Below are 27,035 nucleotides of genomic sequence, written 5' to 3' on the forward strand. Positions count from 1 at the left end.
AGTAGCATGATGATGATGATACACAGATCAATCCATCACGAGCAGCAAGATGATAATGACGGCGATCACCTTTCAGCACTGGAACAGGAAACCACATTTCAATGGCTCACGACCAGTGGGATTACTTATAGCCGCAACAAAGACAAAGGTCCCCCCAATAGCCTTTAACCGACTGTTGGGGCAAGTGCTGTTAGCGAGCAGCACCTGTGAACGCCGGCACGGCACACGAGGGAGGTGGGTGTCCAGCAATCACCCCCGACCGCCTTTGTCTCCCCAGTGGCGGTGTTTACACACCGCACCAGGTACTCATTTGAGGCTGATTCGACCTACACACATACCTATACACGCAGACCATATACACACATACACACCTATATATACACACACATACACACACACATATATATACACACACATACACACACACACACACCTATATATACACACACACATACACACACACCTATATATACACACACACATACACACACACACCTATATATACACACACACATACACACACACACTACAGTGTGTACACACACACACTACTACAACTACTACAACATTCAGAGCGCGCCGCGTGTGCGAGGAGGCTGCCCCGAGACTCTCCCCCAACAGCTCCGCGCTGTCCGTCCTCACGCTGCCGCCGTCAAAGTCCATGATGATGACGACGACGAAGCAGCAGTAGCAGCAGCAGCACAAAAAGCGCGCAGTGGACGGATCTGTGACCCCCCCCCCCCGCGTACACCACCCCCACCACCACTACCACCCCGACCACCACCCCGACCACCACCCCGACCACCACCACCCCCACCACCACCCCCACCACCACCCCCACCACCACCCCCACCAACCCCAAAACCCCCACCACCACCACCCCCACCACCACCCCCACCACCACCACCCCCACCACCACCCCCACCACCACCACCACCACCCCCACCACCACCACCCCCACCACCACCACCCCCACCACCACCCCCACCACCACCCCCACCACCAACACCCCCACCACCACCCCCACCACCACCCCCACCACCACCATCACCACCACCACCACCACCACCCCCACCACCACTACCACCACCACCCCCACCACCACCCCCCCCACACCACCACCCCCCCCCCCCCAAAACCCCCACCACCACCACCCCCAAAACCCCCACCACCACCCCCACCACCACCCCCACCACCACCCCCACCACCACCCCGACCACCACCCCGACCACCACCACCCCCCCCCCACCACCACCACCACCACCACCCCCACCACCCCCATCACCCCCACCACCACCACCCCCACCACCCCCCCCCCCCCATACACCACCACCACCCCCACCACCACCACCACCACCCCTACCACCACCACCACCCCTACCACCACCACCACCACCCCCACCACCACCCCCACCACCACCACCCCCACCACCACCCCCACCACCACCACCACCCCCACCACCACCCCCACCACCACCACCACGCCCACCACCACCACCATCCCCCCCCATACACCACCATCACCCCTACCACCACCCCCAAAACCCCCACCGCCACCACCGCCACCCCCTCACCACCACCCCCACCAACACCACCACCCCCACGACCCCCACCACCTACACCACCACCACCCCCACCACTACCACCACCACCCCCCCCCCCCCGTGGGGGTTCATGAGCTGAGTCGACCCCCAGTGACGGGAGGGACCCAGGACCGTGCACTGCGCGCCTCATCACGAGCCGCAACAGGGGTCCTGGATAGGGGTCCTGAACACCAGTCTGGAACAAGGATCTGGAACTGGGGTCCGGAACAGAATTCCGGAACAGGGGTCTGGAACAGGGGTCTTGAACAGGGGTCTGTAACAGGGGTCTGTAACAGGGGTCTTGAAAAGAGGTCTGGAACAGGGGTCTGGAACAGGGGACTGGAACAGGGGTCTGGAACAGGGGTCTTGAACAGGGGTCTTGAACAGGGGTCTGTAACAGGGGTCTGGAACAGGAGTTTTGAACAGGGGTCTGGAACAGGGGTCTGGAACAGGGGTCTGGAACAGGGGTCTGGAACAGGAATTTTGAACAGGGGTCTGTAGCAGGGGTCTGGAACTCTGCTCTGGAAATTCTGTTGGCACCCAGCCGCATCCCGCCCTCGCCTCAGTTTGTCTCCGTGAATCTCCACGAACCAGTTTACAGGGTGAGAGCGACACAGGGCACACGGTGATGGAGGATGATCTCTCTCGCCGAGTCCAACCCAAGCGCTCCCCGTAAACCACGCGACGACTTCAGTGTTGATCCCCCCCCCCTCTCCCCACCGCCCCCTTTGAAAACGAACGCCGCTCGACGCGGAATCGCCAAGGCTCTCGTACAGCTCGCAGATCGTCGATTCCCTCGCCTGGTGACGCGGGGGGGGGGGGGTCGTGGGGGTCGATCCCGACCCTGACGCCGGTAAACACATCCCTGCGGAGGGAGCTGGTAGGAACGTTGGGTTGCTCGGTCAATGGGCAGGGTCAACGGCGGCGTGGTGTATTCCGCAAATATGCCCGACACACACACTAGAGTAGACAGACACACAGAGTAGACGCACACTAGAGTAGACACACACACTAGAGTAGACAGACACACACACACAGAGTAGACACACCCACACAGAGTAGACACACACACTAGAGTAGACACACACACACAGAGTAGACACACACACTAGAGTAGACAGACACACTAGAGTAGACAGACACACACACACAGAGTAGACACACACACACAGAGTAGACACACACACTAGAGTAGACAGACACACTAGAGTAGACAGACACACACACACAGAGTAGACACACACACACAGAGTAGACACACACACTAGAGTAGACAGACACACTAGAGTAGACAGACACACACACACAGAGTAGACACACACACTAGAGTAGACAGACACACTAGAGTAGACAGACACACACACTAGAGTAGACACACACACACAGAGTAGACACACACACACAGAGTAGACAAACACACTAGAGTAGACAGACACACTAGAGTAGACAGACACACACACACAGAGTAGACACACACACACAGAGTAGACACACACACACTAGAGTAGACACACACAGAGTAAACACACACACAGAGTAGACACACACAGAGTAGACACACCCACACAGAGTAGACACACATTGACACAGCGGGATGTGATACTGGATGTGGTGTGCCGGGTTGAGGTCATTTGTTTGGGAGTCATCGACCCCCAGGCCAGATCCGGCTGAAGTGAAGCCCCGAGTTGAAGCGATCTCGATGTTGTTGTTGATTTTTTATTTTAATTTTTTTTTTTTACCAGGCGAGGCCCTGCTGAGCTACGTGGCTCGTTTTCAGCAGAGATGTGGCTCACACACAAATGGCAGCGCACTTAACGAAGTGGCTCGTCGCGTGGACATGCACAGCGGCCAAATAACTCTCAACGCGTGGATGTTGAATAGAAACGCGAATTTGGGACTAAAACCAGACGACGCGGAGACAAATCCACGGGGGGGGGGAGAGAGACACGCAAACTCCAGATATACAGCAGCAGGCATCGTCAGAGTCGGGATCGAACCCACGACCTCCTGTATACCAGGCGAGGGAGTTAACATCTCCTAGCCATCATAATGATCATGATGATGAGAGAGACACGCAAACTACAAATGTACAGCAGCATGCATCGTCAGAGTCGGGATCGAACCCGCGACCTCCTGTATACCAGGCGAGGGAGTTAACATCTCCTAGCCACCATGATGATGATGAGAGAGAGAGACACGCAAACTACAAATATACAGCAGCAGGCGTCAGGGTCGGCATCGAACCCACGACCTCCTGTATACCAGGCGAGGTAGTTAATATCTTGCTGCCTGATACCCACGTGTACTCACCCTGATACACACGTGTACTCACCCTGATACACACGTGTGTACTCACCCCTGATACACACGTGTACTCACCCTGATACCCACGTGTGTACTCACCCTGATACACACGTGTACTCACCCTGATACACACGTGTGTACTCACCCTGATACACACGTGTGTACTCACCCTGATACACACGTGTACTCACCCTGATACACACGTGTACTCACCCTGATACACACGTGTGTACTCACCCTGATACACACGTGTGTACTCACCCTGATACACACGTGTGTACTCACCCTGATACACACGTGTACTCACCCTGATACCCACGTGTACTCACCCTGATACACACGTGTACTCACCCTGATACCCACGTGTACTCACCCTGATACACACGTGTGTACTCACCCTGATACACACGTGTACTCACCCTGATACACACGTGTGTACTCACCCTGATACACACGTGTGTACTCACCCTGATACACACGTGTGTACTCACCCTGATACACACGTGTGTACTCACCCTGATACACACGTGTGTACTCACCCTGATACACACGTGTGTACTCACCCTGATACACACGTGTGTACTCACCCTGATACACACGTGTACTCACCCTGATACACACGTGTACTCACCCTGATACACACGTGTGTACTCACCCTGATACACACGTGTACTCACCCTCTCGCGATCTCTCGCTCATTCTCCACATCGCTCCAGGCCTCTCACAATGTGTCTCTCTCTCTCGGCTCGCGACTCTGCAGTCCACAGATGTTTATTGACGATGCCGCTAAGCGGACACGGACCTCACAATGTGGCACAAACCTCACAATGTGACACACACACACTGTGACACACACAATGTGACACACACAATGTGACACACACACTGTGACACACACAATGTGACACACACCTCACACTGACACACACACTGTGACACACACACTGTGACACACACAGTGTGACACACACAATGTGACACACACACTGTGACACACACCACACACTGTGACACACCACACAATGTGACACACACCTCACAATTTGAGTGTAAATACAAAGATCCCCACCTTCCCGTATAGCACGTGACAGACTGTAGGGGCAAGTGCTGTTAGCGAGCACCTATTAAGGCCGGCACGGCACACGAGGGGGTTTGGTAGTCAGCACCACGCCCGACCGCCTTTGTCTCCCCAGTGGCGATATTGACTACACACCGCTCATTTGAGGCCGATTCGACCGATGTTTATACACAGGACCGGTTCAAATGCTCGTCACTGGGGTTGGCCGTGTGTGGGAATCGAACTCGGGTCGCTGGGTTCGTAGCGCAACGCGCTAACCGCTGCGCAACCGCTCACAATGTGACACACACACACATCTTACAATGTGGCACACACACATCTTACATTGTGACACATACACAATTACACCACAATCTGACACACACCTCACGATGTGACACACACAATGTGACACACCACACACAATGTGACACACACACTGTGACACACACACACTTTACAATGTGACACACACACAATTACACTACAATCTGACACAAACCTCACAACAACAACAACAACCGCCAGTGGTGGTGACGTCCCCACGGCGCTTGTGCCAGGACATGTGCACGTCGAGGCCACGTGGACTTAACACCTTACAACGCAACGTGACACACACACACCCGCGACATCGCATCGCTTGCAGCAATATTAAACATACACATCTTACACGTGACATCTTCACTCTCTCTCTCGACGTAGGAAATATGAAAACGCATGAACACGGTGTCACGCACACACACACACCACGATGTGTCACGCACACACACACACACACGATGTGTCACGCACACACACACACGATGTGTCACGGAAACACACACACACGCCTCGCACGGTGACCACACACGCCGTGTATTATATAGCTTGGTATGAAGCATATTTTCGCGGCGAGATCTCCGTGTGAGCAGAATGAAGTTGATAGGAATGGTCTCGCAGCGTGAGTGAGTGTGCTCACACTCGCACACATACATAAACCCCCAGTGTACACTCACACACACACACCTAGACTGCACACACACACACACCTACACTACACACACCACAGACTACACACACACACCCAGACTACACACACACACACCTAGACTGCACACACACACACACCTACACACACACAGACTACACACACACACCAGACTACACACACACACACCCAGACTACACACACACACCTACACACACCTAGACTACACACACACACCCAGACTACACACACACACACCCAGACTACACACACACACACACACCTACACACACACCTAGACTACACACACACAGACTACACACACACACACAGACTACACACACACAGACTACACACACACACACACACCTAGATTACACACACAGACTACACACACACACAGACTACACACACACACACAGACTACACAACACACACAGACTACACACACACACCTAGACTACACACACACACAGACTACACACACACACCTACACACACACCTAGACTACACACACACAGACTACACACACACACATACTACACACACACCTACACACACTAGACTACACACACACACCTACACACACACCTAGACTACACACACAGACTACACACACACACACCTACACACACACACAGACTACACACACACACACAGACTACACAAACACACACAGACTACACACACTTACACCTAGACTACACACACACACAGACTACACACACACACACCTACACACACCTAGGCTACACACACACCCAGACTACACACACACCCAGACAACACACACACACCTACACACACACCTAGACTACACACACACACAGACTACACACACACACACACACACCTAGATTACACACACAGACTACACACACACAGAGACTACACACACACACACACAGACTACACACACACACCTAGACTACACACACACACAGACTACACACACACACCTACACACACACCTAGACTACACACACACAGACTACACACACACACATACTACACACACACACACCTACACACACACACATAGACTACACACACACACATAGACTACACACACACAAACTACACACACACACACACAGACTACACACACACACACACCTAGACACACACACATAGACTACACACACACACCTAGACACACACACCTACACACACACCTAGACACACACACACACACCTACACACACATCTACCACACACACCTACACACACACACACAGACTACACACACACCACCTAGACACACACACATAGACTACACCCACACACCTAGACACACACACCTACACACACACCTAGACACACACCTTACACAAACACCTACACACACACACACACCTACACACACACCCAGACTACACACACACTTAGACTACACACACACCTACACACACACCCAGATTACACACACACCCAGATTACACACACATACACCTACACACACACAGACTACACACACACCCAGACTACACATACACACCTACACACACACACACCTAGACTACACACACACACACCTAGACTATACGCACACACCTAGACTATACGCAGACACCTACACAAACACACACACACACACACACCTAGACTACACACACACCTACACAAACACACACACCCAGACTACACACACACCTAGACTACACACACACACACCTACACACACACCCAGACTACACACACACACCTACACACACACCCAGATTACACACACACCCAGATTACACACACACCTACACACACACAGACTACACACACACCCAGACTACACACACACCCAGACTACACATACACACCTACACACACACACACACCCTAGACTACACACACACACACCTAGACTATACGCAGACACCTACACTAACACACACACACACCTAGACTACACACACACCTACACAAACACACACACCCAGACTACACACACACCCAGACTACACACACAGACTACACACACACAGATTACTCACACACCTACACACACACAACTACACACACACACACCTACACACACACCTACACACACACACCTAGACTACACACACACAGACTACACACACACAGACTACACACACAGACTACACACACACAGACTACACACACACACCTACACACACACACACCCAAACTACACACACACACCTACACGCACACACATCTAGACTACACACACACACAGACTACACACACACACACAGACTACACACACACACACAGACTACACACACACCTAGACTACACACACACACCACAGTGTACAACAACAAGACATTCACACATGCAAGCACACCACACACACAAACTGGCACGTACATCCCAGTGTGTACATCACAACAAAGAAAACCCGTGTAGCCTTAACAGACTGTTGGGGCAAGTGCTGTTAGCGAGTCCCGATGAATGCCGGCACGGTACACATGGGGGTGGGTGGCCAGCATCACGCCCGACCGCCTTTGTCTTCCCAGTACACTCATTTGAGGCTGAGTCTACCTAGGAGTGGCCCTGGACCGTTACAGATATTTATTGGTACGCCGTCTGAATCACACAGACACACGTGCACACAGCACACACTCCACACAGACTCACCGACACACACCACACATCCCACACTCACACCACACATCCCACACTCACACCACGTGCTTACCACACACACACCTCGAATCAGACACTCTCACCCACACGCACAATTTACCTCTCACCCCACGCACACTCCACCCGAAACCACACTCGCTCACCTCGCAGCACACCGCTCACCCTCCCCACTCACCACTCACCCTCCCCACTCACCCTCCCCACTCAGCCTGCCCACTCACCCTCCCCACTCACCACTCACCCTCCCCACTCACCACTCACCCTCCCCACTCACCACTCACCCTCCCCACTCACCACGAACCCTCCCCACTCACCACGAACCCTCCCCACTCACCACGAACCCTCCCCACTCACCCTCCCCACTCACCCTGCCCACTCACCCCTCACCCTCCCCACTCACCACTCACCCTCCCCACTCACCACGAACCCTCCCCACTCACCACGAACCCTCACCACGAACCCTCCCACTCACCACGAACCCTCCCCACTCACCACTAACCCTCCCCACTCACCGCTCACTCTCCCCACTCACCGCTCACTCTCCCCACTCACCGCTCACCTCACAGCACACCGCTCACCCTCCCCACTCACCACTCACCCTCCCCACTCACCACGAACCCTCCCCACTCACCACTCACCCTCACCACTGACCACTCACCCTCCCCACTCACCGCTCACCCTCCCCACTCACCCTCCCCACTCACCACACACCCTCCCCACACCCTCCCCACTCACCACTCAACCTCCCCACTCACCACTCACCCTCACCACTGACCAATCACCCTCCCCACTCACCCTCCCCACTCACCACACACCCTCCCCACACCCTCCCCACTCACCACTCAACCTCCCCACTCACCACTCACCCTCACCACTGACCAATCACCCTCCCCACTCACCGCTCACCCTCCCCACTCACCCTCCCCCTCCCCACTCACCGCTCACCCTCACCACTCACCACTCCCCACTCACCTTCACCACTCACCACGCACCCTCCCCACTCACCACTCACCCTCCCCACTCACCACTCACCCTCCCCACTCACCACTCACCCTCCCCACTCATCACTCACCCCTCCCCACTCACCACTCCCCACTCACCTTCACCACTCACCACGCACCCTCCCCACTCACCACTCACCCTCCCCACTCATCACTCACCCTCCCCACTCATCACTAAGCTCACGCCGCGCGCTCCGCGCTGCAGAACTAACGCAGAACCCCTCACCAACACAACCTCACCACCCCTCACCACCACAACCTCACCACCCCTCACCACCACAACCTCACCACCCCTCCACCCCCACAACCTCACCACCCCTCACCACCACAACCTCACCACCCCTCACCCCCACAACCTCACCACCCCTCACCCCACAACCTTACCACCCCTCACCACCACAACCTCACCACCCCTCACCCCTCACCACCACCCCTCACCCCCACAACCTCACCACCCCTCACCACCACCCCTCACCCCCACAACCTCACCACCCCTCACCACAACCTCACCCCCACAACCTCACCACCCCTCACCACCACCCCTCACCCCCACAACCTCACTACCCCTCACCACCACCCCTCACCCCCACAACCTCACCACCCCTCACCACAACCTCACCCCCACAACATCACCACCCCTCGCCACCCCTCACCCCCACAACCTCACCACCCCTCACCACCACCTCACCACCCCTCACCCCCCACAACCTCACCACCACAACCTCACCACCACCCCTCGCCACCCCCTCACCCCCACAACCTCACCACCCCTCACCCCCACAACCTCACCACCCCTCACCCCCACAACCTCACCACCCCTCACCACCACAACCTCACCACCCCTCACCCCCACAACCTCACCACCCCTCACCACCACAGCCACAACTCCCCACTCAGCCTGACCATCCCTCACCGAGTCACACAATCCCTCAGCATACCTCACCACCGAGCCTCACAATTCCTCACCACCACCTGCCTACCCACCTACCCTCACCACACAACCTTACCAATCCCACAAAGCCTCGTCAACGAGTCAAACCACACCCGACTCGCCACACACCCCAACGAACACCACAGCCGCGCAGGAACCGAACCAACCCCAGCCCCATCAACTATCAGGACCATCACCACCAGCTGCCCTCTAGCGACTCAGCCACTCGTCCAGGCGCAGCAGCAGCAGCAGCGCCACCCCACCACCTTGACGAACCTCAACCCCACGTAGCCTCACCCAGAACCTCACCTTAGCCCACCTCAGTCCCCGAAGCCCTCAAACCCGACCCCCGTCCCTCACCCAGCACCTCATTCCTCCTTCAGCACGCGCTCCGCTCACCTCACGGCCACCACCCCAGCACCCCGCACCCCCCATCCCTCGCCTCGTCACCAACCTCGGGTGAGCACGCGCGGGCAGTAAACTTCTGGCTGCGCGCACTCCACCCCCTCGCCTCGCCTCCGAGCGGGAATCCTCGCTTCGATATCCCCCCCCCCCCCGGCGTCCACTCTCTCCCCGCACGCCGTGACCCCCCCCCACTCTCTTCCCGTATCCCACCACACGCCCCGGACAGCCCCGGCTCCCGTTACCTGCTCGTCGCTCTCTGGCTCCGGGGCAGCGCTGGGCTCCACGAATCTCTCCGCTCTTCGCTCTCCGCCGCCGCCTCCTCCTCCTCCGCACTGCGCGCGTGATTTATTCAGCGAGCGACTGATGGATCTAGCTCGCTCTCCCCCTGTCTCTCTCCCTCCCGCTCTGCCTCCTCTCCCTCCCGCTGTCTCCTCTCTCGCTCTCTTCCCCCCCCCTCCTCCTCTTCTCTCTCTCTCGTGATCCTGGCGGGGGATGGCGGGGGATGGCGGGGGCGGGAAGAGCGCTCCCTCCTCCTGACGCTTCTGCTCTCTCCTCCCTCAAGCGGGGGTCACTCCCCTCCACCCCTAACGCCATTCACATCCCCCCCCACAACCCCCTCCACACCCCCCCACCGCCCTCCACACCCCCCCCCACCGCCCTCCACACCCCGCCCCCCCCCACCGCCCTCCACCCCCCCCACCGCCCTCCACCCCCCCCCACCCCCTCTCCCCCCGTTCTGTAGACGCTGCAGGTGGGGGCTCGAGGAAGCGTTGGGGCCCACAGCCCCGCCCCTCCCCCACCCGTGGGACCCCCCCCCCCCCCCCACTTGGGACGCTGCACATTGCCGTCGTAAAGCGGCGCGCTGAAGAACCATTTTGTTAATGAGGCTCTGAGCAGCGGCGGGAAGGGGCCAGTCGCTCCTGAGAAGAGAATTTAGCCCCCCACCCCGCCCCGCCCCCCAATCCCTACACCCCCCCCCCCATCCCCCGCGTCCCAGGGCTGCCCATGATGAATGCGAGCGGCTCCGCGCGGTAATTGGCGCTGGGGGTTCAGTGAGGGAGGAGCAGAGGGGGGGGGGGGCAAGAGAGCCCCCTCCCCCGCCTGCTGTGGCCAAGCGCCCCTTAACCCCCGCGGGGAGAGGGGCTGACGGGAGGGGCGGGGCCATGGGAGGGGATGGGGGGGGCGAGGAGATGGGAGGGGGTGGAGGGGCCGGGGGGAGGCGATGGGGGGGGGTCGCGGGGGGGGGGCAAGGGGATGGGACGAGGGAAGTGGATGGGGGGGTGAGGGGAGGGGATGAGGGAGGTGAGGGGATGAGATGGGCAAGGGAATGGGGGCGAGGGAATGGGGGGGAAGGAGGGGGGCAAGGGGAGGGGAGGGTCGAGGCGAGGGGAGGGGGGGGGGCCGAGGCGAGGGGCCGCTCACTCAGCACAATGGAGGCTTCATTGTAAACAAACACTTTATTTGAAGACAAGTTTAATAAAACGGGGGTCATTCTGGGGGGTGTGATGGCCGGGGGGGGGGGGGGCTCTAAATCCTCTTGCTCTTCACTTCGTCCCGAGGCAGGAATGGCGGCGGGTTCCCTGTCCGTCTCTCCACAGGGGGGGGGGGGGGGGGGGGGGTCCCAGAGTTGGGGGGTCGGGGGGCTCCCGGCTGGGTCGGTGGGGGGGGGGTCAGCAGGGGGTGCCGCGTCCCTCGAGGCGCAGGGAGCGCCGCATGGGCGAGAGGAGCACCTCCACTCCTCCCGGCGCGGCCCTGCGGGGTCAGCGAAGCGCAGAGTTCACAACACGCGGCATTCTCCACTCGACACGACGCGTACCGCTACACGCCACGTATACATGTAAAACCACATGCACTCCACACACTACACCTACCACAAGATGCAGCACATACCTCAACATACTACACAACACACAGCGCATACCACAAGATGCAGCACATACCACAACACATAACCACCTAAGGACCACGGCTTGTGCTGCGATCGAAACGTCGTAGTTTGTTATTTTCTTTGGACCCATCTCCGCGACTTTACCGAAAGACCCAAATAAATACATAACGTAGACCAAAACACTCCATAAACCACACCACCCACCCCATACACCACAACACACAACAAATACTGCAGCAGTGATGAAGATGCCCCGTAGAGTCTTTCACAGACTGTCGGGGCAAGCGCTGTTAGCGGCACACGAGGGGGTTGTGGCTTGGCCAGGACCACGCCCGACCGCCTTCGTCTCCCCAGTGGCGATGTTTACACACCGCAGCAGGTACTCATTTGAGGCCGAGTCGACCTAGGGGAGGCCCAGGACCGGTTCAGATAATCGTCACTGGTGTTGGCTGTGAGCAGGAATCGAACTCGGGTCGCCGGGTTCGTAAGCGCAGCGTAGTGCTAACCGCTGCACCACCGCTCCCACTACAATACTCACATGGAACTCAACGCAACCACCACAATGTACCGCACACAACGCCGCGAAGATGATATATGCGCTGAATTTTGTAACGTTGCCATGTAATGGCGCAATACCAACACAGACTAGCACACAGGACCCTCCTCACACTCTGCACCCTACTCCACACACACAACAGTCTCCTCTTCACACACACCGCACACACTACCTCACACACAACCTCACACACACCACACACACCTCACACACAACCTCACACACCACACACACAACAGTCTACCCTTCACACCACACACACTCCACACACACAACAGTCTCCTCTTCACACACACCTCACACACACCACACACACCTCACACACAACCTCACACACCACACACACAACAGTCTACCCTTCACACCACACACACTCCACACACACAACAGTCTCCTCTTCACACACACCTCACACACACCACACACAACCTCACACACACCACACCACACACACAACAGTCTACCCTTCACACCACACACACACAACAGTCTACCCTGCACACCACACACACACCACAACAACCTCACACACCACACTCCACACACACAACAGTCTCCTCTTCACACACCACACACACCTCACACACACCACACACACCACACACAACCTCACACACACCACACCCACAACAGTCTACCCTTCACACCACACACACACAACAGTCTACCCTGCACACCACACACACACAACAGTCTACCCTGCACACCACACACACAACCTCACACACACCACAACAACCTCACACACCACACACACACCACACACACACCAGTCTACCCTTCACACACCACACACACAACAGTCTACCCTTCACACACCACACACACAACAGTCTACCCTTCACACACCACACACACAACAGTCTACCCTTCACACACCACACACACAACAGTCTACCCTTCACACACCACACACACAACCTCATACACCACACACACCTCACACCACACACACAACAGTCTACCCTTCACACACCACACACACAACAGTCTACCCTTCACACACCACACACACCACACACACAACCTCTCACACCACACAGTCTACCCTCCACACAGTAACACACCACATCCAACCTCACCCTCCGCACAGTACACCACATCATACACACACCAAACAATACACATTTCCCCCCCACATACACATGGTACACACACCACACCATGAGGGACGCGGGTTACCCTGCCACGCGAGGTTACCCTGCCACGCGAGGGAGACGCGAGGTTACCCTGCCACGCGAGGGAGACGCGAGGTTACCCTGCCATGCGAGGTTACCCTGCCACGCGAGGGAGACGAGGTTACCCTGCCAAGCAAGGTTACCCTACCACTCGAGCGAGAAGCGGGTTACCCTGCCACGAGAGGTTACCCTGCCACGCGAGGGAGACGCGAGGTTACCCTGCCACACAAACGCCGAGAGGTTACCCTGCCACGCGAGGGAGACGCGAGGTTACCCTGCCACACAAACGCCGAGAGGTTACCCTGCCACACAAACGCCGAGAGGTTACCCTGCCAAACGGGTGAGACGCGGGGTTACCCTGCCACTCAAACGACGAGAGGTTACCCTGCCGCGCGAGCGAGACGCGGGGTTACCCTGACCGCTCGGCGTGGCCGTGGGAGGGAGGCCGTCGTCGGCGCTCCGTCTCGCCGGGGGATGGAGGGAGCCGCCGTGTGAGCTATGAAGCCGGCAATAGAGATTGAGCTTGTTAGCTCGACGGCTCAATTTACTAAAGGGGCCTGACAGACATGATAGAACGCATTCAATTATGCCAGCGCGCCCACTCCGGCAATCAATGGCATCAGCATTCCCGCACGTGGGCCCCGTGCGCCGTGCACGCACGCACTGCACGCGAGACCCTGCACACGCACACAGCCTGCACGCGCACACACACACACACACAGCCTGCACACATACACACACACACACACAGCCTGATACTCTGTGCACATGCAATGTATACGCACACCATGCACACACGCACCCTGTACAAAATCTGCACAAGCGTGTGACACGTGCCCACACACACACCGTACCTACACGCACCTTGCACACACACACCGTACCTACACACACCTTGCACACACACACCGTACCTACACGCACCTTGCACACACACCGTACCTACACACACCTTGCACACACACACCGTACCTACACACACCTTGCACACACACACACACACCGTACCTACACACACCTTGCACACACACACACAGTACCTACACACACCTTGCACACACACCGCACCTGCACGCACACACACGCACACCGTACCTACACACACCTTGCCCACACACATACCGTACCTACACACACCTTGCACACACACACACATCGTACCTACACGTACCTTGCACACACACACGCACACCGTACCTACACGCACCTTGCACACACACAAAGCGTACCTACACACACCTTGCACACACACACCGTACCTACACACACCTTGCACACACACACACCGTACCTACACACACCTTGCACACACACACACATCGTACCTACACGCACCTTGCACACACACCGTACCTACACACACCTTGCACACACACACCGTACCTACACACACCTTGCACACACACACACCGTACCTACACACACCTTGCACACACACACACATCGTACCTACACGCACCTTGCACACACACCGTACCTACACACACACACGCACACCGTACCTACACGCACCTTGCACACACACACACCGTACCTACACGCACCTTGCACACACACACACACCGTACCTACACACACCTTGCGCACACACACACCGTATCTGCATGCACACACCGTACACAAACACCCTACAATGGACACTGGCACCATCCACACACAAACCTGAAACACGCATCTTGTACAAACCTACGTCGCACACACAACCCCCAGTACACACATGCTCCCCCACGCCATTGTGTTTATGTATGTTGAACTTCTTTCGCACCGTACATTGCTTTTACCACACACACACACTCGCACACCCTGAACACATTCTCTGAACACCCGCCCCTGCACACCCTCTCACCCCCTGAACACATCCCCCTCGTGTGCACACTCACACGCATGAACGCAACACATGAACGCAACGCACGCACGCACGCGTGTGTGTGTGTGGACGTGCCTCATCTTCTTGGCTGGGGTGATGGAAAGTGGTCTCATCACGGAGCCTTGGGTCTCGTTACAGGGCAGCTCATCATCTGCACGCGCGCACGGGCACACAGGTACGCGCGTACACATGTAGACACACAGGCACGCGTGTGCAAACAGTCACGTGCACATGCAGGCAAGCACGCACGCTCACAGGTACAAGCAGACACAAGATGACACGTGCACAGGCACACGTAGGTACACACACGCGCAAGCACAGCAACACGCGCATGTGCGCACACAAGCGGGAACACGCACGAACCCACACGCACGAACCCACACGCATGCACACAAACACAAATCCACCCACAGGAACGGACACACACACACACGCAGGCACACACACACACGCGCGCACGCGAGCCAGTCAGCGGTGTGGTCCCTCGCCTCCCCCAGTCCGGTACAACACGGCTTCAGCTCGGCTCACAACAACACACGTGGGGAGGTTTGCGCGGCCAAATTAAAATCCCTCACAACCCAAATCGACGCCGCGCATCGGCAGCAGCATCGGCAGCAGCAGCAGCTCCCGTCGCTTCACCCGGGCCTCATAAATCGGAGCGGCGGCCGCATTCCGCCATTGGCCCGGAAGGCGCGCGGGGGGGGGCCCCCGTCGCCTCCAGAGGACCCCCTCCACAGCTAAAATACGTGCCCAAATAAAACTCCCGTAATTGCCATTATTTTTCAGGCGGCACCGACAGCTCGTCCAGCACACGGGGCACATGGGGGAGGGGGGCAGTAGAGCAAGATGGGGTCCAGGGGGAGTGCTGGGGGTGGGGGGCGAGTGTGCGGGGGAGCGGACACACGCCACGCAGAGCACCACACCGCGGCTTTAACACGCACCGAGCACAGGTGGTGTGACACCACCTGTGCTGCTCCACGAGTGTGGACAACATCACGCTACCGATTCCCCTCTCATCTCACTCTACTCCCCTCCACGCACTCTACTCCCTCTCCCCTCTCATCTCACTCCCCTCCACGCACTCTCCTGCCTCTCCCCTCTCATCTCACTCCCCTCCACGCACTCTCCTGCATCTCCCCTCTCATCTCACTCTACTCCCCTCCACGCACTCTCCTGCCTCTCCCCTCTCATCTCACTCTACTCCCCTCCACGCACTCTACTCCCTCCCCTCTCATCTCACTCTACTCCCCTCCACGCGCTCTCCTGCCTCTCCCCTCTCATCTCACTACTCCCATTCACGCACTCTCCTACCTCTCCCCTCTCATCTCACTCTACTCCCCTCCACGCACTCTCCTACCTCTCCCCTCTCATCTCACTCTACTCCCCTCCACGCACTCTCCTACCTCTCCCCTCTCGTCTCACTCTACTCCCCTCCACGCACCCTCCTGCCTCTCCCCTCTCATCTCACTCTACTCCCCTCCACGCACTCTACCTCTCCCCTCTCATCTCACTCTACTCCCCTCCACGCACTCTACTCCCTCCCCTCTCATCTCACTCTACTCCCCTCCACGCACTCTCCTGCCTCTCCCCTCTCATCTCACTCTACTCCCCTCCACGCGCTCTCCTCCCTCCCCTCTCATCTCACTCTACTCCCCTCCACGCGCTCTCCTCCCTCCCCCCTCTCATCTCACTACTCCCATTCACGCACTCTCCTGCCTCTCCCCTCTCATCTCACTCTACTCCCCATCACGCACTCTCCTACCTCTCCCCTCTCATCTCACTCTACTCCCCTCCACGCACCCTCCTGCCTCTCCCCTCTCATCTCACTCTACTCCCCTCCACGCACTCTCCTACCTCTCCCCTCTCACCTCATTCTACTCCCCTCCACGTACTCTCCTACCTCTCCCCTCTCATCTCACTCTACTCCCCTCCACGCACCCTCCTGCCTCTCCCCTCTCATCTCACTCTACTCCCCTCCACGCACCCTCCTGCCTCTCCCCTCTCATCTCACTCTACTCCCCTCCACGCACCCTCCTGCCTCTCCCCTCTCATCTCACTACTCCCATTCACGCACTCTCCTACCTCTCCCCTCTCATCTCACTCTACTCCCCTCCACGCACACTCCTACCTCTCCCCTCTCATCTCACTCTACTCCCCTCCACGCACTCTCCTACCTCTCCCCTCTCATCTCACTCTACTCCCCACCCATGCAATGTCCTACCTCTCCCCTCTCATCTCACTCTACTCCCCTCCACGCACTCTCCTACCTCTCCCCTCTCATCTCACTCTACTCCCCTCCACGCACTCTCCTACCTCTCCCCTCTCATCTCACTCTACTCCCCTCCACGCACTCTCCTACCTCTCCCCTCTCATCTCACTCTACTCCCCTCCACGCACTCTCCTACCTCTCCCCTCTCATCTCACTCCACTCCCCTCCACGCACTCTCCTGCCTCTCCCCTCTCATCTCACTCTACTCCCCTCCACGTACTCTCCTGCCTCTCCCCTCTCATCTCACTCTACTCCCCTCCACGCACTCTCCTGCCTCTCCCCTCTCACTCTACTCCCCTCCACGCACTCTCCTACCTCTCCCCTCTCATCTCACTCCACTCCCCTCCACGCACTCTCCTACCTCTCCCCTCTCATCTCACTCTACTCCCCTCCACGCGCTCTCCTCCCTCTCCCCTCTCATCTCACTCTACTCCCCTCCACGCACTCTCCTACCTCTCCCCTCTCATCTCACTCTACTCCCCATCCATGCAATGTCCTACCTCTCCCCTCTCATCTCACTCTATTCCACCCCACGCACTCTCCTACCTCTCCCCTCTCATCTCACTCCACTCCCCTCCACGCACTCTACCTCTCCCCTCTCATCTCACTCTACTCCCCATCCACGTGCTCACCTACCTCTCCCCTCTCATCTCACTCTACTCCCCTCCACGCACCCTCCTACCTCTCCCCTCTCATCTCACTCTACTCCCCTCCACGCACTCTCCTGCCTCTCCCCTCTCATCGCACTCTACTCCCCTCCACGCACTCTCCTACCTCTCCCCTCTCATCTCACTCTACTCCCCTCCACATGCATTCTCCGCTCCAGCAACCAAGGACTTATATTGAAAGCCCCGCACAGTCAAGATCCTCACAGTGGGAGGTCGCCCATTTTCTTTTGCTGACCTGTGGTCTGAATTTCTCTTCCCCCGGACATCCCTCGCCACCAAACTCACAGCCCCCTCGCTTGGTTCAATTCCAGGCTCAACACCTCCATTGGTCCCTTTTCCTACGACTGCCTGCCTCTCTCTCTCTAGACAGTAAACATTCCCACCGCTTCCATGCAGCACCCTCAGTTGTGGCTGCTTTGACGTACTGCGTAGTACCACACTGAATGGCGACACTCGTTGTAGGAACAAAGGTTTAACGACACAAAGACAAAGATACCCCCTGTGTCGCCTTAACAGACTGTTGGGGCAAGTGCTGTTAGCGAGCACCTATTAAGGGCGGCACGGCGCGCGAGGGGGGTGGGTGGCCAACACCACGCCAGGCCGCCTTTGTCTCCCCAGCGGCGATGTTTACACACCGCATCAGGTACTCAATTGAGGCCGAGGCGACCTAGGCGAGGCCCAGGATCAGTTCAGATAATCGTCGCTTGGTGTTGGCCGTGAGCAGGAATCGAACTCGGGTCGCCGGGTTCGCTCCCCACAACACAACGCACAGGTCACACATACACAATTAGGGCGCATGGCTACGAACGGTGTGTGAAAGAATTTCAACATACATACATACACAAAACCATTCAACACACACCACACCGCTCACTGCGCCCCACACACACCACACATCGTCGAATCACAACACGCACGGCACACCGCACGGGAGGCCCGGCGATCTCCTTCGACTCCACCACCGCACTCCGCTCTCTCTCGGCTCAGCGGGGGATGGGGCACGGTCCCCAGGCCAAAATACTAAAGTGAACAGCACTCTCGACATTGACCCCGGGGCCAAAACGGCGTCAAACCTCCACTCAAAATGGCCCCATCGCCATCCACAAGCATCCGTCGAGCACAGCAGCAGTGGGGGCAATGCAAAGCATTTTTTCCTCTAAACAAAATGGAAACTTAGTACGTCGGATTGCAATGGTAATGGGGTTGCCCCTGTCTCGTCGGGAGGGGGAGACGAGGGGGGAGGGGGGGAACGTGGGTGGGGGTGGGAGAACGGAACGGGCTAAGAGAGATGGTGCCTCGTGGCTCAGAGGTCAGAGGGCTGAGATCATTGGCTCGCCGAGCAGGATTGAAAACTATACTCAATATTTTTTTATTTTTTTTTACCAGGTAAGGCCCACTGAGCTATGTTGCTCTTTTTCAGAAGCGACCTGCCCACAAATGATAGCTCAACGAAGTGGATTTGTCACGTGGACATTTAGAGCAGTCAAATACTGTGAACGCACATCGATTCTAAATGTGGAGGGAAAAAATCGGAGCCTGGAAAAAAATCCACGAGACCACGGGGAGACAGAGACGCAAACTCTAAATATACAGCAGCAGGCGTCAGGGTCATCATCGAACCCACGGCCTCCTGTATAAAAGGTGAGATAGTTAACATCTCATCAGAGTTCATGGTCTGAAATCCGATCGCCAATGACTGCACCCACAGAAAAAAAAAAACCCCCATCCCATTAAACTCGGAGCCGCACTTAATTTGGCGGAAAAAAAATTTCCAGCTCCCGAGGATTAAATATTTAAATCGGTTCCACCTTCACGCGGGCACGGGTTGTGGGAAAGTGCTGGGCCCCACCCCTCGCTACCGCCCCCGCGCTACCGCCCCCCGCGCTCTGTGAAGCTAGTCACTTGAAGGTAGCTGATTGATATCTGCTTCCGTGGGCCGTTGTCCCGCCGCTCCGCCGCTAATGAACGCTTTGTTCCACGAGAGCGACGTCGTGACCACATTGGGGACAATATCGGAATCAAAATGTTTATAACTGCAGGAGAAATCCGATGAGCTGCAAAGCTCTTTTTCACATGTCCAGTTGGGGCGGGTCAGAACGTGACAACAAACAACACAACAAAAACACGATAGGAGTGCAAAGTATCGGAAAGGAAAACAAATCACTTAACAAAAATAAAAACACATTTTTTTCTTTCACGTGACCAAGCAAAGCCCTCCAAGCTATTAGCTCGTTTTTCAGAAACCACCCTGGCCACAACTGATAGCTCAACCACGTGGCTCATCATGTGGACATTTTCAGCAGCAAAATCATCCGAACGCACGTTTCTAAATGTTGTCGTCCAGGGAACGGCGGCGAGACGGGCGTGCTCGTGCACTCCGTGGGGCAGGGCGGACGCACCTTCAAAGCGCGCATTTCACTCGTCTCCTGGACGTGTGTGAAAAAGTGCTTCATAGCTCACCCGGATTGCTGCAGTATAAACATTCGTATTCTGAAGACAGGTGCTGTGGGTGTGCGCTCCCCCCAAATCTCCACTTCATCCCTCGTCTTCCACCCATACCCGCCCCCCCAGTCTCTCTCGCATGTCTCTCTCTCTCTCTCTCGTGCTGTCCGCATGGGAACCGAGTCTTACAATTACCCTCTTGGGCAGCCGCCGCTCTGCCGATTCCCCCCCTCTATTTCGGCGCCGCCCCCCCCCCCTCCACGACGGCGCCTCTGAAGGGGCATCTCGTATCAATCGAGGAGGAGGAAACACTCTGCTCCGGGCCCCCTAATGGAGTGTGCAGCGACACGCGTGCCTCCCCACCCCCCCTACCCCCCGCTTGCTTGTGCTCGACCTCACGCACGCGTGACCTCACACGTGCAAGGATACCACTTGGCCACAACCTCGCTCTCGTACATGGCCGCGCAACGAATTACATGGGGTCCTCGCATGCGCGACCTCACACACACACACACACGCGTGCGCGCGCATTCGTTCTCGTACACACGACGTCACACACACATGCAACCACACAATGGATTGCATGCGGCCCTCACAAACATGCAACCTCATGCACGTGCACATACACGACCTCACACACAGGCACATACACTCAAAGTCGACCCCTCTTATACACATATATACACACACACATGCTCAAACACGACCACGCTGGCTTATAAGCAGCAGCCTCCCGCAGGCACACGCGACTTCACACACAAAGATCCCCAGTATATCCTGAACAGATTGTTGGGGCAAGTGCTGTTAGCGAACACCTGTGAGGGATGGCATGGCCAGCACCACGCCCGGCCGCCTTTGTCTCCCCAGTGGGGATATTTACACACCGCACCAGGTACTCATTTGAGGCTATGTCGACCTAGGGGAGGCCCAGAACCGGTTCAGATAATCGTCACTGGTGTTGGCCGTGAGCGGGAATCCAACTCGGGTCACCGGGTTCCTAGCGCAGCGGGCTAACCACCACCGCTCCCCACATACACACACGACCTCACATACACACGATTGTGCACACACACACACTCACCCTCCACCTTGCTTTTACACACACACATGCTTAAATAAAACCCATAAGGCTTACACATGACCTCACACACGCACCACACTCTCACACACACGCACCAGATTCTCTCACACACACATGCACCAGATTATCTTAGACACACATGCACCACATTCTCTAACACACGCACCATTCTCTCACACATACACACACGCACCACATTCTCTCACACACACACGCACCACATCCTCTCACACATACACACACGCACATTATCTCACGCACGCACCAAATTCTCTTCACACACATACGCACCACATTATCTCGCACACACGCACCACATTCTCTCACACACACAAGCACTCTTCAAACACTCACACGCATCCCAGACACACGACCTCACACGCACACTTACACAGCTCAATAAAAACAACCGCACTTCGCCGCTAAGTGGCGGTGACGTCACCACGGCACCAGGCTGGGTGCACTCGGAGGCCACCTGAAGCATCGAAGGCTCGCCGCTGGCAGGAGATGACGGGGACAGACCCGGGTGCCATGGGTTGACCGACTGAGATGACTGGCAGATGAACCACCTGCGCTTCCCCACTGTGCCAACTCGCTGCGTCACAGCAGCCCGGCGCTCCGCTTGTTGTTGTTAGCGTCACTCCCCCGCCCCAACAGACTGTAGGGGCAAGTGCTGCTAGCGAGTCGCACCTATGAAGGCTACCGGCACGGCACACGAGGGGGTGGGTGTGCCTGCACCAGGCGCGGCCGCCTTTGTCTTCCTCGTGGGGATATTTACACACCGCACCAGGTACTCATTTTGAGGCCGAGTCGACCTAGGGGAGACTCCAAGACTGGTTCAGATAATCGTCACCGGTGTTGGCCGTGAGCGGGAATCGAACTCTGGTCGCCGGGTTCGTAAGCGCAGCGCGTCGACCGCTCCACCACCGCTCCCCCGCCATCAGACACGCGCACGCACTCGAGGACCGTCGCCTGAAACGTCACCCTCACGACATGCTGCGTTTCGTTCCGTTAGAAATCTGTGGTAGCGGCGAACGTGGTGGTTGTATTTTTTTTCTTCTTTCCGCTAGCGCAGCCCCATAATTTTTTTTAAATTAATGTTAAGAAGGCGCGCTCGGACGCACGCACTCGCATATAATCCTTTGCACACAAATGACCTTGTACACTCGGGACACCAAGCACACGCGCGCGCGCACACACAGACACACGCATGCACACACACACAGACACACGCACACACACGCACGTGCCTACACACACATGCACGCGCAAGAGCAAACGCAGAAATCTCTTTCACACAGGCTTAGGCATGCGCATGCACGCGCGCTCGCTTGCACCCTCCTCTCTCTCTCTCACCCACACCGTCTTTCTCTCACATTGTAAGTCGCTCACACGCACGCGCACGCGCGCGCGCACACACACACAGTGCCTCAATCACACTCGGTGACATGCGCACAATCACGCCTCGGCTCGCTCTCAAATCGCTCGCACATCGTCGCGCTCCCATTCTCTCGCGGGCGCACGGTGGCGACGTACCTCCCCCCTCGCTGCAATTACGCGGAATTAACTCTCGCGGCGACAATTACCGCCTCTCCCTTCGGCGCGCGGCGGCCAACTGGACAGCGGCCCCACGCGGCGACGGCGCCACGCACGTGCGTCCGCTGCGCCGGCTTTGTGACGACATCGATCAACGCCCCCCACCCACCCCATTCTCGGAACCTCCCCAACACCCACCCCACCCCCTTCAACCTCCCAACCCCCCCCCCCACCACCACTCCACAACAAGCCCCCCACCCCCCACCTCTCGATTGCACAATGGCGCAGCTGCGTGTGCACAATGCATCACTCCAGTCCGGAGCGGCTTGTTAGGCACGCACTACTGGATGGATGCGCGTTTACCTTGGGGGGGGGGGGGGGTAGCGACGTGACACAAACTCTAATTACCCAGAGGAGTGTGAGCGATGGCCGCTAAAGCGATGCTTTAGCGCACCCACCCCGGAGCCAGAGCCCTAGTCCCCCCCCCCACCCCCCTCTCACGCCTAGCCCCCACCCCACCAACATTCAACCTCCACCCTACGGCGCAGCCAAATCTGTTACCGGGCCGACGGCGATTGCCAATTACAGCGTAACTTGACACGGGGCCCGGAGACCACGTCCAATCACAACGCAACAGAGCGGTGCTCATGGCAAAAAGGGGGGGGGGGGGGGAAGGAACAGAGGCCCTCTGGATTTCCCCCCTGCCCTCCCTCTCCACGCCAGTCCATGCACCCCCCCCCCCGCCCCTGACCATCCGAATCAATCCCGACCCAATCGGTTCAGGTGAAATCAATGAACGTTTAGGCACGAGGGGGGGGGGGGGGGGGACGGTGGTGTGCGTGTGCCGGGAGTGGTGCACACCTGCGGCGTTGGGGGTGAAGACCATGAGGTTGTCGGGGGCTGCCCGCTCCTCCGTCACCTGGGGCGTCAACAGGTTTGCTGGCAAGGCCTGCGCAAAACACACGCGGCACACACACACGCGGCACACACACGCGCGTGTCACAAGCGCGTGGACGGGGGTTGGTGTGCAACCCACGCACAGAGACAACGGGACGAACGCAAGGCACACGCGCCACGACGACAACAACAACAGCCACCGACGTCGCCACTGCGCACTTTTGAGGTCCACGGCAGGTGTCGAATACTCGTTGGCAGAGAGGTCACGGGGAGGACCAAGGAATGTGCCCGGGCTGACTGGTGGGATAACTGGCAGATGCGCCACCTGTGCTTCCCCGCTGTGCTGACTTGCTGCGTTTGTGACGCTCCTCCGCCAACGTTTGAACAGCGCGCGCGCGCACACACACAGAAAGGCGTGCGTTTCACACATCACACACACACGTGTGTGTGTGACGCACACGTCACGCACATGCCGGGCGTCCTCCCACGCATGTATCACGCGCGTCAATCGCTTCACAAACCCGGCCAGGCATGCGCCACACATCATACGGCACAAAAACCACACGGCGCACACACACACATACACACACACACATACACAGTACACACACACACACACACTCTCCATACACAGTACACACACACACTCTCCATACACAGTACACACGCACATCACAGGACGTGCGCGCACACACACATTACACAAAGATGAAGATCCCCCATATGGCCTTAACAGAATTTTGGGTCAAGTGCTGTTAAACGAGCACCTATGAAGGTCGGCACGGTACACATTGGGGGTGGGTGGCCAGCATCACGCCCGACCGCCTTTGTCTCCCCAGTGGCGATGTTTACACACCACACCAGGTACTAGTCCGGAGGCTGAGTCGATCTCAGGGACGCCCAGGACCGGTTCTAATATTCGTCACTGGTGTTGGCCGTGAGCAGGAATCGAACTCTGGTCTCCGGGTTCGGAGCGCAGCGTGCTAACCGCTACACTACCGCTCCCCACACAGACAGCACACACTCTCATCACACACACACACACACTACAACCACGCACATTACATACACACCCCACACAATTGCGCGGAGCGCATTACACACACTGCATACACAATAATCACACCACAGACAAGTGCATTACGATACACACAGACATTACACGGCATACTAAGACAAAAATCACCCTCCCCCGCCCCATCACGCAAACTCTTGAGGCCAGTACTGTGAGCGAGCACCTATTAAGGCCAGGCCCGGCACGGCGCCACGATGGGGTGGTGTGGGCCAGCACCACCCAGTGGTCAAGTCGCCTTCTTGTCTCAGCAGTGCTGACGTTGACACACCGCCGCACCAGGTACTCGTTTGAGGCCCAGTCGACCGAAGGGGATGTGGGGGGCCCAGGATCGGATCGGATCACTCGCTCAACACGCCACACTTGGCGCAAGCGTGCACACTCTGCGCCGCGCGGCCGTGCGATTCTCTCCCGCCCTCCCTCTCGCGGTTTTCCCGAATCGTCGCAATTCGGGGCCCGCAATTCACAAATGAATACATTTGTTGGTCTCGTTGGTCACGCTTCTTGTCGGCAGCTTTAGTTGCTCCATTAGTCGGAATGGAGCATTAGCATAGTCATTTGCATGTGTGTTCTCATGGATTTAACGAAAACCGATTCTCGCACGCGCAATTTGATTCGACGCACGGTTACGTCAATGACATTGCAAAGACATAAACAAAGATCACCCCCTATAGCCTGTAACAGACTGGTGGGGCAAGTGCTGTTAGCGAGCAGCTATGAAG

The 27,035-nt window shown here is 57.2% G+C and overlaps 1 protein-coding gene across 5 annotated transcripts in view; it reads right to left on the reverse strand.

Annotated features, from left to right (window-relative positions):
* Nucleotides 1–12,477: 12,477 nt before the first annotated feature.
* Nucleotides 12,478–27,035, reverse strand: part of DLGAP5 (DLG associated protein 5) — a 63,539-nt gene continuing 48,981 nt past the window's right edge. For all 5 annotated transcript variants that reach the window (XM_078594756.1, XM_078594751.1, XM_078594753.1 and 2 more), the window contains exons 18-20: nucleotides 25,206–25,293; nucleotides 16,424–16,499; nucleotides 12,478–12,611 (exon numbers count right to left, since the gene is read on the reverse strand). In XM_078594756.1, the coding sequence (XP_078450882.1) occupies nucleotides 12,530–12,611; nucleotides 16,424–16,499; nucleotides 25,206–25,293 (246 nt within the window). In that variant the 3' untranslated portion in view covers nucleotides 12,478–12,529. The remainder of the gene's footprint in view (nucleotides 12,612–16,423; nucleotides 16,500–25,205; nucleotides 25,294–27,035) is intronic.

The sequence above is a fragment of the Lampetra planeri genome, chromosome 5, assembly GCF_965212315.1.
Source record: "Lampetra planeri chromosome 5, kcLamPlan1.2.h2, whole genome shotgun sequence".
NCBI classification, from domain to species: Eukaryota; Metazoa; Chordata; class Hyperoartia; order Petromyzontiformes; family Petromyzontidae; genus Lampetra; species Lampetra planeri.